General features: G+C 39.4%; 1 protein-coding gene across 1 annotated transcript in view; it reads left to right on the plus strand.

The window, feature by feature from the left end:
- The window catches only part of LOC112503141, a 26471-nt gene extending 13966 nt beyond the window's left edge, over positions 1 to 12505 (plus strand). The window contains exons 5-6 of the mRNA XM_025107208.1: positions 11440 to 11900; positions 12204 to 12505. Of these exons, the coding sequence (XP_024962976.1) occupies positions 11440 to 11900; positions 12204 to 12505 (763 nt within the window). The remainder of the gene's footprint in view (positions 1 to 11439; positions 11901 to 12203) is intronic.
- Positions 12506 to 12728: the final 223 nt, after the last annotated feature.

The following is a 12728-nucleotide window of genomic DNA, read 5'->3' on the forward strand; positions in this document are numbered from 1 at the left end:
TCCTTTGCTACAGTGAATAGTACAAAAAGCACTATTCATGAGCAGACATCCTTACTTAAAGTTGGTGGACAAGGAGTCGACTAGTCGGCTCTGTACCGTACTAACTTTCATAAGGGTATGAGTTTTGTCCTTTGCGTGGATAAGGACAAGACAACAACAATCGTGCTAAGCAAGCTCCCTTTGTTCGCTGAATGCTGGAATGACCTAAAGGTCTCATCATCATTCGCTGAAGCTTGAGTAGTCTTCACACATATGTAGACAGGCTTGTAATCTCTGAGTACCGCTTCAGATCATGTACTCGCCGGTCTCTAATCTGCAGTTTCAGTCTTCGACGTTTGCTAAAGGTTCTTTGGTGTGAGTGTTGTCTTCTTGAAGTATTGATGTCTCTGATTTACAGTGCAAGTTCTTCAGCGATCACTGAACATACTAAGTGAAGATCACTGGAACTGAAAATACAGAAACATAAATACAACGTATAAGTAAAAGGGATTATCATCAAATCACTTGAGAGAGAGGATCAACAAAAAAGTTGTCCTTCATTTCTTTAAACTTGTAATGCAACTGTCCCCATTCTACTTCACATCCTTGATTACTTGCTTATATACATATAACTTTCTTTCTATTATCGATTATGTAGGTTGATGAAACGATTTATTTGGCATCAACTAATGGTTGCATGGTCGCATTATCTTTAATGGTATAGGCACCATTCAAATTGATTTTTCTATGTTACATGGTCCTTTGTGCATACCCATCGCAAACTCGAATAGTCATGTACTCATTCTACCTGAGGAAAATGCACTTTGGCCATCGTTAAGCCAACATAATAATGGGCAGAATGTGTACTCGATCAATTCAAGCCTAACAGAACTCCAAATTTAGGAATAAATGAAAACCTGTGACTGTAAGACAAGGATGTCTAATATCTGACCTGAAAATTTTTATGCATTAGGAGGGTACCATGGAACGTGATTAAGATTTCAACTTGCAATAGAAGTTGAACAAAAATGTAATATGATCTGTAGCAAACTACATCACATAAGTAGATATGTTCCAAACTTGATGCAAGGATCGTCACTTTCGCTCAATTTAACATACACTTGTCTATTTTATGTTAAATTAGTAGATATGAACTATTTATATATTAGTTGACTTGTCAAATAACCACAGAAACTCATGATTCAAGACTAAACTAATGTTTTTAAATTGTAATTTACCCGTGCTGCATCGTGCGAGTACACCACTAGTGTATATATATATATATATATATATACATACTACCTTAATAAGCATTTAAGTCAAAATCTTAATTACAACCCTCTAAGCACGTAGTACTGTCTTTAAAGCCTAAATTTAAAAAATCTCTTAATCACAACTCACAAAGCATAATGTACAAGCTTTTGATGCAAGGGTTTTAAACCCAACTCTAGAAGGTTTCACACGCCGTTTCTTGTCAAAGTCTCCCACATTTGTGTTTCAGATACACTTTTTAACTTTTACCTTCCCGATTCAAAATCAAATTCAAAATTCAAGATACAAAGCTCCAAAACCATGGTTCGTCTCCTATACGTCTGTCCATTATTGCTCTCCTCCACCGCAATTCAAAATTCAAGATGCAAAGCTTCAAAACCATGGATTCCATCTGCAAGAGTCCACCAGAACTGGCTTTCCAAAACCCTAGCATGTTCATTTTCTAAATAATGGTGATTTTCTTTTCTCTTCTTATTATGACTCAATCATCTATAACTTTTTGTGAGTTTATATAATATGGTTGACAATTTTGAATTTCTTGACATTTCTCTACTCGCTGTACAAAACCCTTTCCGGTATTTTGGTGTTCGTTTTCATCCAGGTTCTGGTATTGTGGGTTTTCTTTTTGTCTAATTTAGTTGGTTTTTGGGTTTTAGCAGATTTGGCATCTAAAGCTACGTTTTTGGCATATTCAACATCTAAGGGTGTGTATCTTTCAAGATTCATGATTTTGGAGTAGTTTTAGATAGCTTTAGAGTCATGATTTTTGAGTAGTTTTAGATAGCGCTAGATTCATGATTTTTGATTAGTTTTGCTGGAAATGATTTTCTACCTCGAATTCCGACCTTGAACATTTACGAGGTTTGAATTCTTTCTTTAATTTTAGCTACTATACACCATCAGAGAAATCTGTATTGATTACTGTAGGAACCCGGATTCCTCCGAAGTATCAATAAACACAGTAAAATCAATGTAAATGGAAGCAAGAACTATGTGATTGATATTGGTTAACAGAATTATTCAAGAAAACAATAAGAATGAAGAACTATCTTGAACAAATCGGATGCTTTATTTAGAATTCAAGTAAAACAATAAACTCTCAATCTAACAGTACTCTCACAAGAATTCTCTATAATGGAGCGTAATCTAATTTGGAAATTTTTTAAGTAATTTTAATCTGAGGAGGATGCCTGCTTTTATACGACCATACTAAACAGAATCTTTGTTAGACCCCAACTTGTGAAAGTGTAAGTAAGAAGTCTCTTACTCTAGTCTCTAGGACTTAGTCTAGTGAAGAGGTCCGGACTAAGAGCTCTCGTGCAGAAGATCAAGAACCAGAGCTCTTACTCAAGAGTGAAGGTTCCATTCATACAGAGCCCGCGCTCAATGCCCGTGGACGATCAAGCCTTATGCGCCAAAAAGCATAAGCGCTTGACATCAAATTACAACTCCAAGACCCAGAGCCTCTGCATAGTACATGCAGAGCCTCTGCATATGCAGAACCTCTGCATAGTATATGCAGAGATTTTGTATGTTCATGCAGAACTTCTGGCTACCTTCTCCATGGAACGCACGCGTGTTAGCCCAGATAAGGATGCAGACTAGTCAGTTCAGAGTTTCAAGCCTATTTTATAGCATAGTTTGTTAGACCTAGGCGTATATAAGGAGGCTTCCGCCTCAGGTTTAAATCACCTGAAGGAACCGACTTATACAATACGCAAATTCTATGAGATTACGTTTTGCTTTAATTGTTCATCTTTTTATCAATAAAAGCATTCGGCATATTCAAGTTTATTCATTGTTTTTACTTTCAACTTTGAATATTCTGATTAATCATTCGAGATACATTGTTTGTTTTTAATTCTCATCTTACATGAACTGTGTTTCTGTCAATTAAGTCGATCGATATCTCACTGGATTCTACTCTTATTTCTTTTGATTAATCGTTTTAAAAGGATTTTCACTCATTTTTTTCTCCATTTGAAAATGTTTGCTTTTACGTAATCTGGAAATCGTTTTTCTGTTGATTATCTTTCTCGTCAAGTTTTCTTCTCAAATTTTTTGATCCAAAATGTCGTCTCAATCGTGGAACTCCATGTATAGTGCCGGTTCCTTGACAAAACCTCCAACTCTCATTAGGGAAGAATATCCCCAATGGAATATTCAAATGATAAATTTCTATGGGGGTCTAGACCTAGAACTATACGAATCTATTTTAAATGGCCCATATGTCCCTACAACCATCATTCCTCGTATTCCCGCTGCTGGTGATAAAGTTGAGGTACCTGCCAGGCGAGTACCTAAACTTCGTCGTGACTGGAATGATGAAGATAGACGTAGAGTGGAAGTGGATCGAAAGGCCAAAAGACTTTTGATCATGGCGCTTCCAAACGAGATTTTTCAATCTTTTGATGCGTGCGACTCCGCCAAGGATTTGTGGGATCAACTGGCTAACCAGTTGAAAGGAGGCATTAAGATGAAGAAGAATTGTCGTGCCCAATGCCTGAACGAATACAACAGTTTCCAAGCACTCCCCAATGAGTCTTTAGAACAGACTTATCATCGCTTTAATACTCTGATCAACAAATGTCGCAAATGTGACGTGATCAGAACTCAAGAGGAGAACAACATGCTTTTCTTGAAGAGATTAAACGCAAAGTGGGGAAACCTGATGATGTCTCTCCAGGAAAATCAAGATCTGGAGCAATGGACATTGCATGACGTGTTTGGGACTCTGCAGGCTCAAGAACATGAGGTGCAGAAAGCCAAGGTCGCTCTGGGTGTACCTCTGGCTCTTGTCTCTAATTCAAAAGAGACAGGATCAAGCCAGCCACACAGAGAACGGAGACCCAAGAAAGAGAGAAGAAAAGGAAAGAAGGCTCTCATCTTGAAGAGTGATGAAGAATACAGAGCTTCAAGCTCTGAAGACGATGATATAAACGCCTTTGCGCAATCCTTGGCCCTGATCACCAAGGAATTTCAAAGGAAGTTTGGGAAGAAGGTCTTCGACAAGCATGGAAGGTAAAATGATCGAAGCAGAGGCAAAATTTACGAAAGAAGGAACCCTCCATCTGTTTCTAACAAGAAGGAGGAAGAGCCATCGGACCAGAAGAAGCAAGGTGTTCGATGCTTTAGATGTGGGAAGATGGGGCACTACTCCAAAGAGTGCAGAGGCCTTTTAGTGAAAGACGAACTGTACTATAAAAATAAGTACAAGTACAATCAATCACAAAGAAGTCTCATGGCAGAACAGGAGAATTGGGTCTCTGATTCCTCGTCTGATGAAGAAGATCAAGCCAACTTCTGTGGGATGGCTGTCGAGAATGACAAAGAAGAGTTTGGATTTGAGTCCAACTCCCAGGTATGTTCCATCTCTGAATAACGATTTCGTCAATCTACAGCAAAAGCTCTCTCTCGAAAAATCCAAAAGAAAATCTTTTGAAAAAGAAAAAAACTATGTTTTGAACAAGAGACAAAGCTGCTAACTGTAGAGAAACAAGAGTTATCAGTGGAAAATGAAAAACTTTTACAAACAAAACGATCCACTGAAACAAGTCTTAAAACAGAGTGCTTAGAATTAAAAGCGGCAATTAAGAAGAATGAAACAGAGCTTCTACAAAAGGAAAGAGAAAGATTAAACTTTGAGGCCCTAAAAGACTATTTTCAAAAGGAAAGGAAGTTCCTACACTAGAGCTTACAAAGAAAAGAGCTCTTGATTAAGAAATATCAAGATGCTCAGCAGGTGAATGAAAAAGTAAATTCTCAACAGGATAAAGCAAGGATAGGTTATATAGACCTAGACCTCACCTGGTAGAAGAAAAATACTCTTGAATCCGTGTTTAGGTTGGGCAAAAAACAAAAATCAGATTTTCCTATTTTGCATACAGCTTCACCGTTCAAAAGATGTAGGCTTGAAAGTGGAGCCAGAACTCCAAGATTGAAATTCAAAAATATCTCTTACTCTTCAAAATGTGTGCCGCAAGTTCATTTAAAATGCATATAGAAGACAAACGAGATTTTTTGTTTTGACTCTACGAATCTCGAACATCTTAAGACTGATACCTCTGTATTTCGATATTCACACAAGGATTTTTTTGAAAGTCCAACAAAACAAAAGATGGGCGAAGCTTCTAGCTCATGCATACGAGAATCTCAAGTTCATACTGATACCTCTGTATTTCGATATTCACACAAGGATTTTCTTGACTCTGACTCTGAGTCAGAGGTGGACTCGTTTAAAGAGCAAGTTAAGACAAAGGTTATGTTTGAATACAGGGTAAAGAGTGCAAAGTCTGTTTCTTCTGCATCAAAGGGCTCAACTTCCAAATCAAAGCCAATTAAATTCACTCCGGAACAAAAGGGAAAATTCGTTGCATGCTCTAACATTAATTCCTCTGTTTCTGAGAGGCCTCTGAAGGCAAAAGGAATATGAAAGAAGAAAACAGAGAAGACTCATTCACTGTCAATACAATCAAATCTAGATAGGAAGTTTGTTAGAACTACCAACACTAGGAATGATTGTAATAATTTGTTCTTTAAATCTAATAAATCATTTTGCTATTCAAAATGTGTTCATAATTGTGAATGTTTCTCTCTGCTGCATAAGTTAAAGAAACACTTCTCTGACCCTAACTGTCTTCTCTCTAGGTCATCAAGGACAAAATCCAAGAAGACCCCAAAGAGAAAAAAGGCTCCTAAAGCCAAGTCTTGTAACTCAGGTGAAGATACGAAGCCTTTCTAAAGCCTAAAAAGCTATCCTCTGTCCCTAATCATCGAGGACCCATTATGAAATGGGTACCTAAATCCCTATAATTTGTTTTGTAGAAGCTGCATGTGGACATTTGGTATCTTGACTCCGGATGCTCAAAACACATGACCAGCAATAAGAGGTTGCTCTCCTCTTACAAAGAGAAGATTGGAGGAAAAGTGACCTTTGGGGATAACATGCAAGGAGAGATAAAGAGATATGGAGATCTACAACAAGGTAAGGTTTATGTCTCTAAAGTTGCTTATGTCTCTGGGATTAAGCATAATCTTTTGAGCATAAGTCAACTATGTGATTCTGGCTACAATGTCAAGTTCCAAAAGGAAGCTTTTTCCATTATGTCAGAATCAGGTCAGGAGTTGTTAAGAGCCAAGAGAAAAGGCAATCTCTATATCATGAACTTCTCACCAAGATACAATTCAGAGACTCTCTGTCTCGTATCTCACAAGAGTGAAGAAGCTTAGCTCTGGCACCACAAGCTGTCTCACCTTAATTTCCAAAATATAGAGAAGGTTGTGAAGAATAATCTGGTTGACGGACTTCCTGCCATAAAGTTCGAAAAGGACCATTTCTGCTCTGCATGTGAAATAGGAAAGCTCAAAAGAGCATCCCACAAAACTAAGACATATGTGTCCTGTGTCAGACCTCTGCATATGCTTCATGTGGATCTTTGTGGTCTAATCTTTGTGTAGAGGTAGTCTGGTAAGAAGTATATCTTAGTCTTAATTGATGAATACTCACGATATACTTGGAATGAGTTTGTAAGGCATAAATCAGATGTCCCAGAGCTGCTATTCAAATTGATGACCAAGATTCAAGTACTTCTACAAAGAAAAATTTAGAAGTTGAGAAGTGATAATGGAATAGAGTTTAAGAACGCCAAGATTGATGTGTACTTAGACACAGAGGGAATAACTCAAAATTTCTCTTCAGAAAGGACACCACAACAAAATGGTGTCATAGAAAGAAAGAATCAAACTCTGGTCGGAGCGGCTCGAACCATGCTAGCCAGATCTGGTCTTCCAACCCGTTTTTGGGCTGAAGCCAACTCAACCGCCGGCTTTATTCAAAATAGAGCAACGGTGGTAAAGAGGCATATGAAGACGCCTTACGAACTAATCAACCAAAGAAAGCCTAACGTTACATTTTTGCATGTCTTTGGTTGCAGATGCTTCATCTTGAATGATCAAGATCAACTTGGCAAGTTTTACAAGAAGGCTGATGAAGGCAAGTTCCTTGGTTATTCCACAAAAGCCAAGGCATACAGAGTCTTCAATCAACGAACCAAGACGGTCATGGAAAGCATCAACGTCTCGTTCAACGATAAAGAACAAATGACTTCAGAGTACCTCAACTATGGACTCGAGCTTAACAAGCAGACTTCCAATTCTCAAATGAATGCAAGGGAATTGGAACTCAAGCTCTTATTTGAAGACTTATATGGCGATGAAGACATTTCTGTACGTGCACCAAGAGATGAATCTACGAGTGTAAGTGAATAACCACAAACGACAAGTGCATCTGACTCTGGTCCTTCACACACCTCTGCTTCCTCTGGTGATCATGCCAATCCACAGCCAGAGCAAACAAGCTCTGCATCAGAGCCCAGTCTCGTAGAGAAAAAGCATGATACCTCTAGTTCTACACCTGGTTCCTCTATACCATCATCCGAGGGGGAGCAAGTAGAACCTTCTTCGCCATCAATGAGCTCAATGCCAAATATGCCTATGGAACGTGATCAAACGTCCCCAACCTCTGTATCTGTCCCAAGAACAAGATGGACAAAGGATCATCCTCTTCACTAGATCATCAGTGAACCTTCAAGCGGTGTGAAGACAAGGGCTGCCACGGCTAATGAATGTTTATTCGTAATCTTTATAAGCATGGTAGAGCCTAATAAAGTACATGAAGCCTTACAAGATCCTAGTTGGGTCGATGCCATGCAAGAAGAGCTCCAATAATTCGAGAGGAATAAGGTATGGACTCTTGTACCTTTGCCAACGGATAAAATTGCAATTGGCTGCAAATGGGTTTTCAGGAACAAGAACGATGAGGATGGGATCGTTGTTAGAAATAAAGCTAGGCTCGTAGCAAAAGGCTATTGCCAGGAAGAAGGCATAGACTATGATGAGACCTGTGCGCCAGTAGCAAGGCTAGAAGCTTTACTCTTGTTCTTAGCCTTCTCTGCTCATAAGGGATTCTGAGTCTATCAAATGGATGTTAAGTCAGCCTTCTTGAATGGTAAGCTGAAGGAGAAAGTCTACGTTCAACAATCTCTAGGGTTTGAAAGCTCCACACATCCAGAGTACGTCTATTTCTTGGACAAAGCTCTGTATGGGCTTAAGCAAGCACCTCGAGCCTGGTATGAACGTCTCTCATCTTTTCTCTTGTCTAATGGTTTTGAAAAAGGTAAAATTGATACAACTTTTTTTATTAAGAGTTATAAAGGTGAGATGCTTTTAGTACATATATATGTGGACGACATTATCTTTGGTTCAACGAACCAGAGGCAATGTGATAAGTTCTCTACATTAATGAAGAGCGAGTTTCAAATGAGCATGATGGGAGAATTAACATTCTTCCTCAGCTTGCAAGTAAAACAGAGGGAGGATGGTATTTTCATTAGCCAAGCTAAGTATGTCTCCGACATATTAAAGAAATACCAACTCCACAACTCTTCGATTATGAGAACACCAATCGCTACGGGAACTAAGCTTGACACAGATTCATCTGGAAAACCGGTGGATGTTATGACTTACCATGGAATGATTGGATCACTACTATACCTCACGACTAGTAGACCAGACATCATGTTTGCCACATATCTCTATGCACGTTTTCAAGCAAATCCTAAGGAATATCACCTTTCAGATGTAAAAAGAATCTTTAGATACCTCAAAGAGACTCAATTTCTAGGTTTGTGGTATCCAGAGTATTTTGGTTTTGATCTTATTGCGTACATAGATTTTGATCCTGCAGGTTGTAAACTTGATCGAAAGAGTACATCAGGGAGCTGCCAATTACTTGGGGACAAGTTCATAAGCTGGACCTCAAAGAAGCATAACTGCGTCTCTACTTACACAGCTGAAGCAGAGTATGTAGCTGCAACTAATTGTTGTTCCCAAGTGATATGGATGAAGACTCAACTGAAAGACTATGACGTTGAGTTCGAGAAAATTCCAATCATGTGTGACTCAGAAAGTGCTATCGCAATCACAACCAATCCAGTGCAACACTAGAAAACAAAGCACATCGATGTTCGCTATCATTTCATCAAGGACCACGTAAAGAAAGGTACGATTGAAATGTTCTTTGTTAGTACAGATTTACAACTTGCAGAAATATTTACAAAAACTCATGATGAAAAAAGATTTACCTTTTTGGTTAGCAAGTTGGGTATGCTCAATCTTTCAAACTAAGCCAGAGCCTCTGTATGTACTATAAAGAGCCTCTGCATCCCTTTTTGCATACTTCTGTTTTGTTGTTTATTGTATTGTTCAATGAGACAGAGCCTCTGCATAGTACATGTAGAGCCTCTTGCTCAAGTCCTAGTTGTCTTGTGATACAGAGCCTCTGTATAGTACATACAAAGCCTCTATATCTTGGGTCTTATGCTTGTGCAATACGTATCACATATGATCCAAGCATAGTTCAAGGGGGAGCAGATAAGAAGAGCTCAAGTCAAGGGAGAGCACCAGATCAAGTCACACAGAGCCTCTGTATGTACTATATAGAGCCTCTACTTCAAAACTTTTTATGATTATAGGATAAAGCCTCTGTATGTACTATACAGAGCCTCTGCCTCTAAACATAATAGTTTTTCTACATAGAGGAGATGTATAAGTTCCATCACGAGTCTCTGTATGAGATCCTAAGGTAAGTTCTCTCTCTTCATGTAGTACTCTGGTTCCTTTGAAAACCTCTAGTTTTACACAAACCAGAGTATTTACACTTGTCTATTTTTTTGAAAATTCAAAATATATTATTCTATTAAGAAGGCGTATGGTTCTTTATTTTTAATATTTTTAATAGTTGTCATTTAAATTAAGCGTCACCGCCTGTGAGCTTAATTTTTCAAACGTGGGAGGCGCCACTTGCAGCTGGCATTCCATGTGGTGCGCCCCTACAGGCTGTTCAAAAATCGCTTCAGTTTTTAAACTAACGTTTAGGGCGCAATTGCTTGAGTACTTTATTTTTTCTATTTAAACAAATTATCTACCCCCAAATTACTTTTTACGCTTACAAAGAAATCCGAGAACACTCGTCGTCTTCAACCTCCAAATCGCCCTTGTTACTCTTTCAAGCTCTCAAACCAGTCTACGGAACTCCATTCAGTCATCAAAACTTCATCCCATTTGTCAAGTAAGTTCTTTAAACCCTTTCCTCAAAACCTTTTTAAGAATCAAGAACTGATTCTTGAAACCTTAGCTTTCTTCAAACCCTTCTTTTTCACCCAAAAACCTGCAACTATGTCGTCTTTTGAGTCTGGAAATTCCCAAACCCACACCACAACCCACAAAACCGTTTAGGAAACCAGTCAAAACCTGGTTCCTCTTCCAATCAAACCCAATAATCATGTCCTTCACCTCTCTATTGAAAATTTTGACCAAAAATACCATCCAATCATCAACATCCTCCAAAACCACTTTCTAAACCATGCTTTGACAAACACGAATGACCTTGTACCTGAAAGGTATATCCAAGAATTCTGGAAATCTTGCACCATTATCGACTCTCAAAGAGGAATCATTGGAGATTTTTATGTCTCATCCTCAAAAGAATTTGTCAATGTTCGAATATCCACGTCCATGTTTTCCCGCGTTCTTGAAATCCCAAAAAAACAGACCTAGGGCTTGCTGAGTACTCCCTTCTCCCATCCGGGGACGAGATCGTGGCCTTCTTGAAATTTTTGGGGTACAACAAGGCAATCCAGTACCCATCACAATATCGTCGTCAATACCTACCTCCAATGTGGAATACACTGTTCACATTGGTCAACAGATCGCTGACATGGAAGATTGGGAGCCTCGACATGTGCTCCACGAACATCCTTCAAATCTTGTATGACATCTTCTTTGATTTGTCTCTGGATTACTCCTTGATACTCTACACAGAGTTCAAGGCTGTCGTGGCCAAGAAATGTCAAGAGGTGGCCAAAGGGAGACAATTTCCATCTCTGTTATTTCCGTGCTTCTTGGGTCTTCTTCTAAGGCCTACACTCGATGACAACAATATCGATGTGGGTCGTCTGCCCATGCACAAAGTGAACGTGCTCACTCATTACAGGCCGACAGTCAACAAAAAGGGATACGCAACAAAATGACCCATTTCAACGAAGCTTTATGCGTATATAAAGAAGAAGGAGATTAGAAGAGTGTACAGACGTACACGCGAGACACTAGAACCAGTGTCTCGAACCCCAGTACGCATAGGCACAGCAAAAGAGGAAGAAAGAACAGAGGACACTTTAAGGCCTCAAGCAGAGGAAGAGGCGATGAGAGTAGAGCAAGAAAAGGAGAAACAAAGAAAACGAGAGGAGGCGAAGAAAAAGAAAATACAAAGGGAGAGGAAGAAAAGGAAGAAGCAGAGAGAGTAGAGCAAGAGAGATTGGCTGAGCTTGCTCATGTACGCAGAGAGGAAGAGCGAGCAGAAAAAGCTCGACAGGCAGAGATCACGCGCCTAATAGAGGAGGCAAGACTCAAAGAAGAGGAAGAAGATCATCAATCCTCTAGCTCTAATCAAGAGAATGACCAAGAGCATTTTGATGATGCTTCTAGGTCCTACACTTCTAGCGAGGAGAGTGAGGAAGAAGAAGAAGAGAGTGAGAGTGAAGGAGAAGAGATTGAGAGTGAAGAGGAAAATAGTGAAGAAGAAGAGGGAGGAGGTGAAGCAGCTGCTCTGCCTCAGGGTGAGCTAGAGCAGCCTAGGCTAAATAGGCACATTCATTTCGATACTCCACCTCCCAGTGCAAAGAAATTGTCTGACTCTAGTGGTCGAGACACGAAGGCCATTGAAATAGAGGTGCACACCTTGAACCTAAACCAACCAAACCAATCAGAGGTCGCATATGCCTCTTGTTATGACATCCAAAGGGAAGCCACACCACAGGGAACACCCTCTCAAAAGGGTGCAACATTTGAACATATAAGTGATATGCCTCCCCATATCACGCCACTTTCCCATACAGAGGAATTCGTTTCCTCTACACGTGTAGACTCCCCACCTTGTTCAGAGCAAGGAATAGGTGCACAAGACATTGAGACTGTCGACGAGTCTCCTAGTCCACTCATGGAGAGTCCTCTAGCCNTAGACTCCCCACCTTGTTCAGAGCAAGGAATAGGTGCACAAGACATTGAGACTGTCGACGAGTCTCCTAGTCCACTCATGGAGAGTCCTCTAGCCGACTCWGAACYAGCCTTGGATACTCTTCCTGATAGACCAGCRGTAGTGAATTCCCCTCAAGGAGAATGTGACATCCGTCACTTTTGAGCATCAGGTTAGCAGCTTTAAAAGGACTCCTATAATCAGGACTTTAATTTATTAGGAATTAGTYATGTTGAATAGAAAATCAATCAACTTAGCTCCCAAATTTGTAGCTCAGAAAACCCTGTCACGATGGGTAACTGAAAAAGTAACTTATGTAATGCCAAATAYATTAAAATTCTCTTAAAATAAATAAAGTCAATATTATAAAATTTAAAAATTTAAAAAT

Source organism: Cynara cardunculus, unplaced genomic scaffold (assembly GCF_001531365.2).
Source record: "Cynara cardunculus var. scolymus isolate 2C unplaced genomic scaffold, CcrdV1 Un_Scaffold_2582, whole genome shotgun sequence".
NCBI lineage: Eukaryota > Viridiplantae > Streptophyta > Magnoliopsida > Asterales > Asteraceae > Cynara > Cynara cardunculus.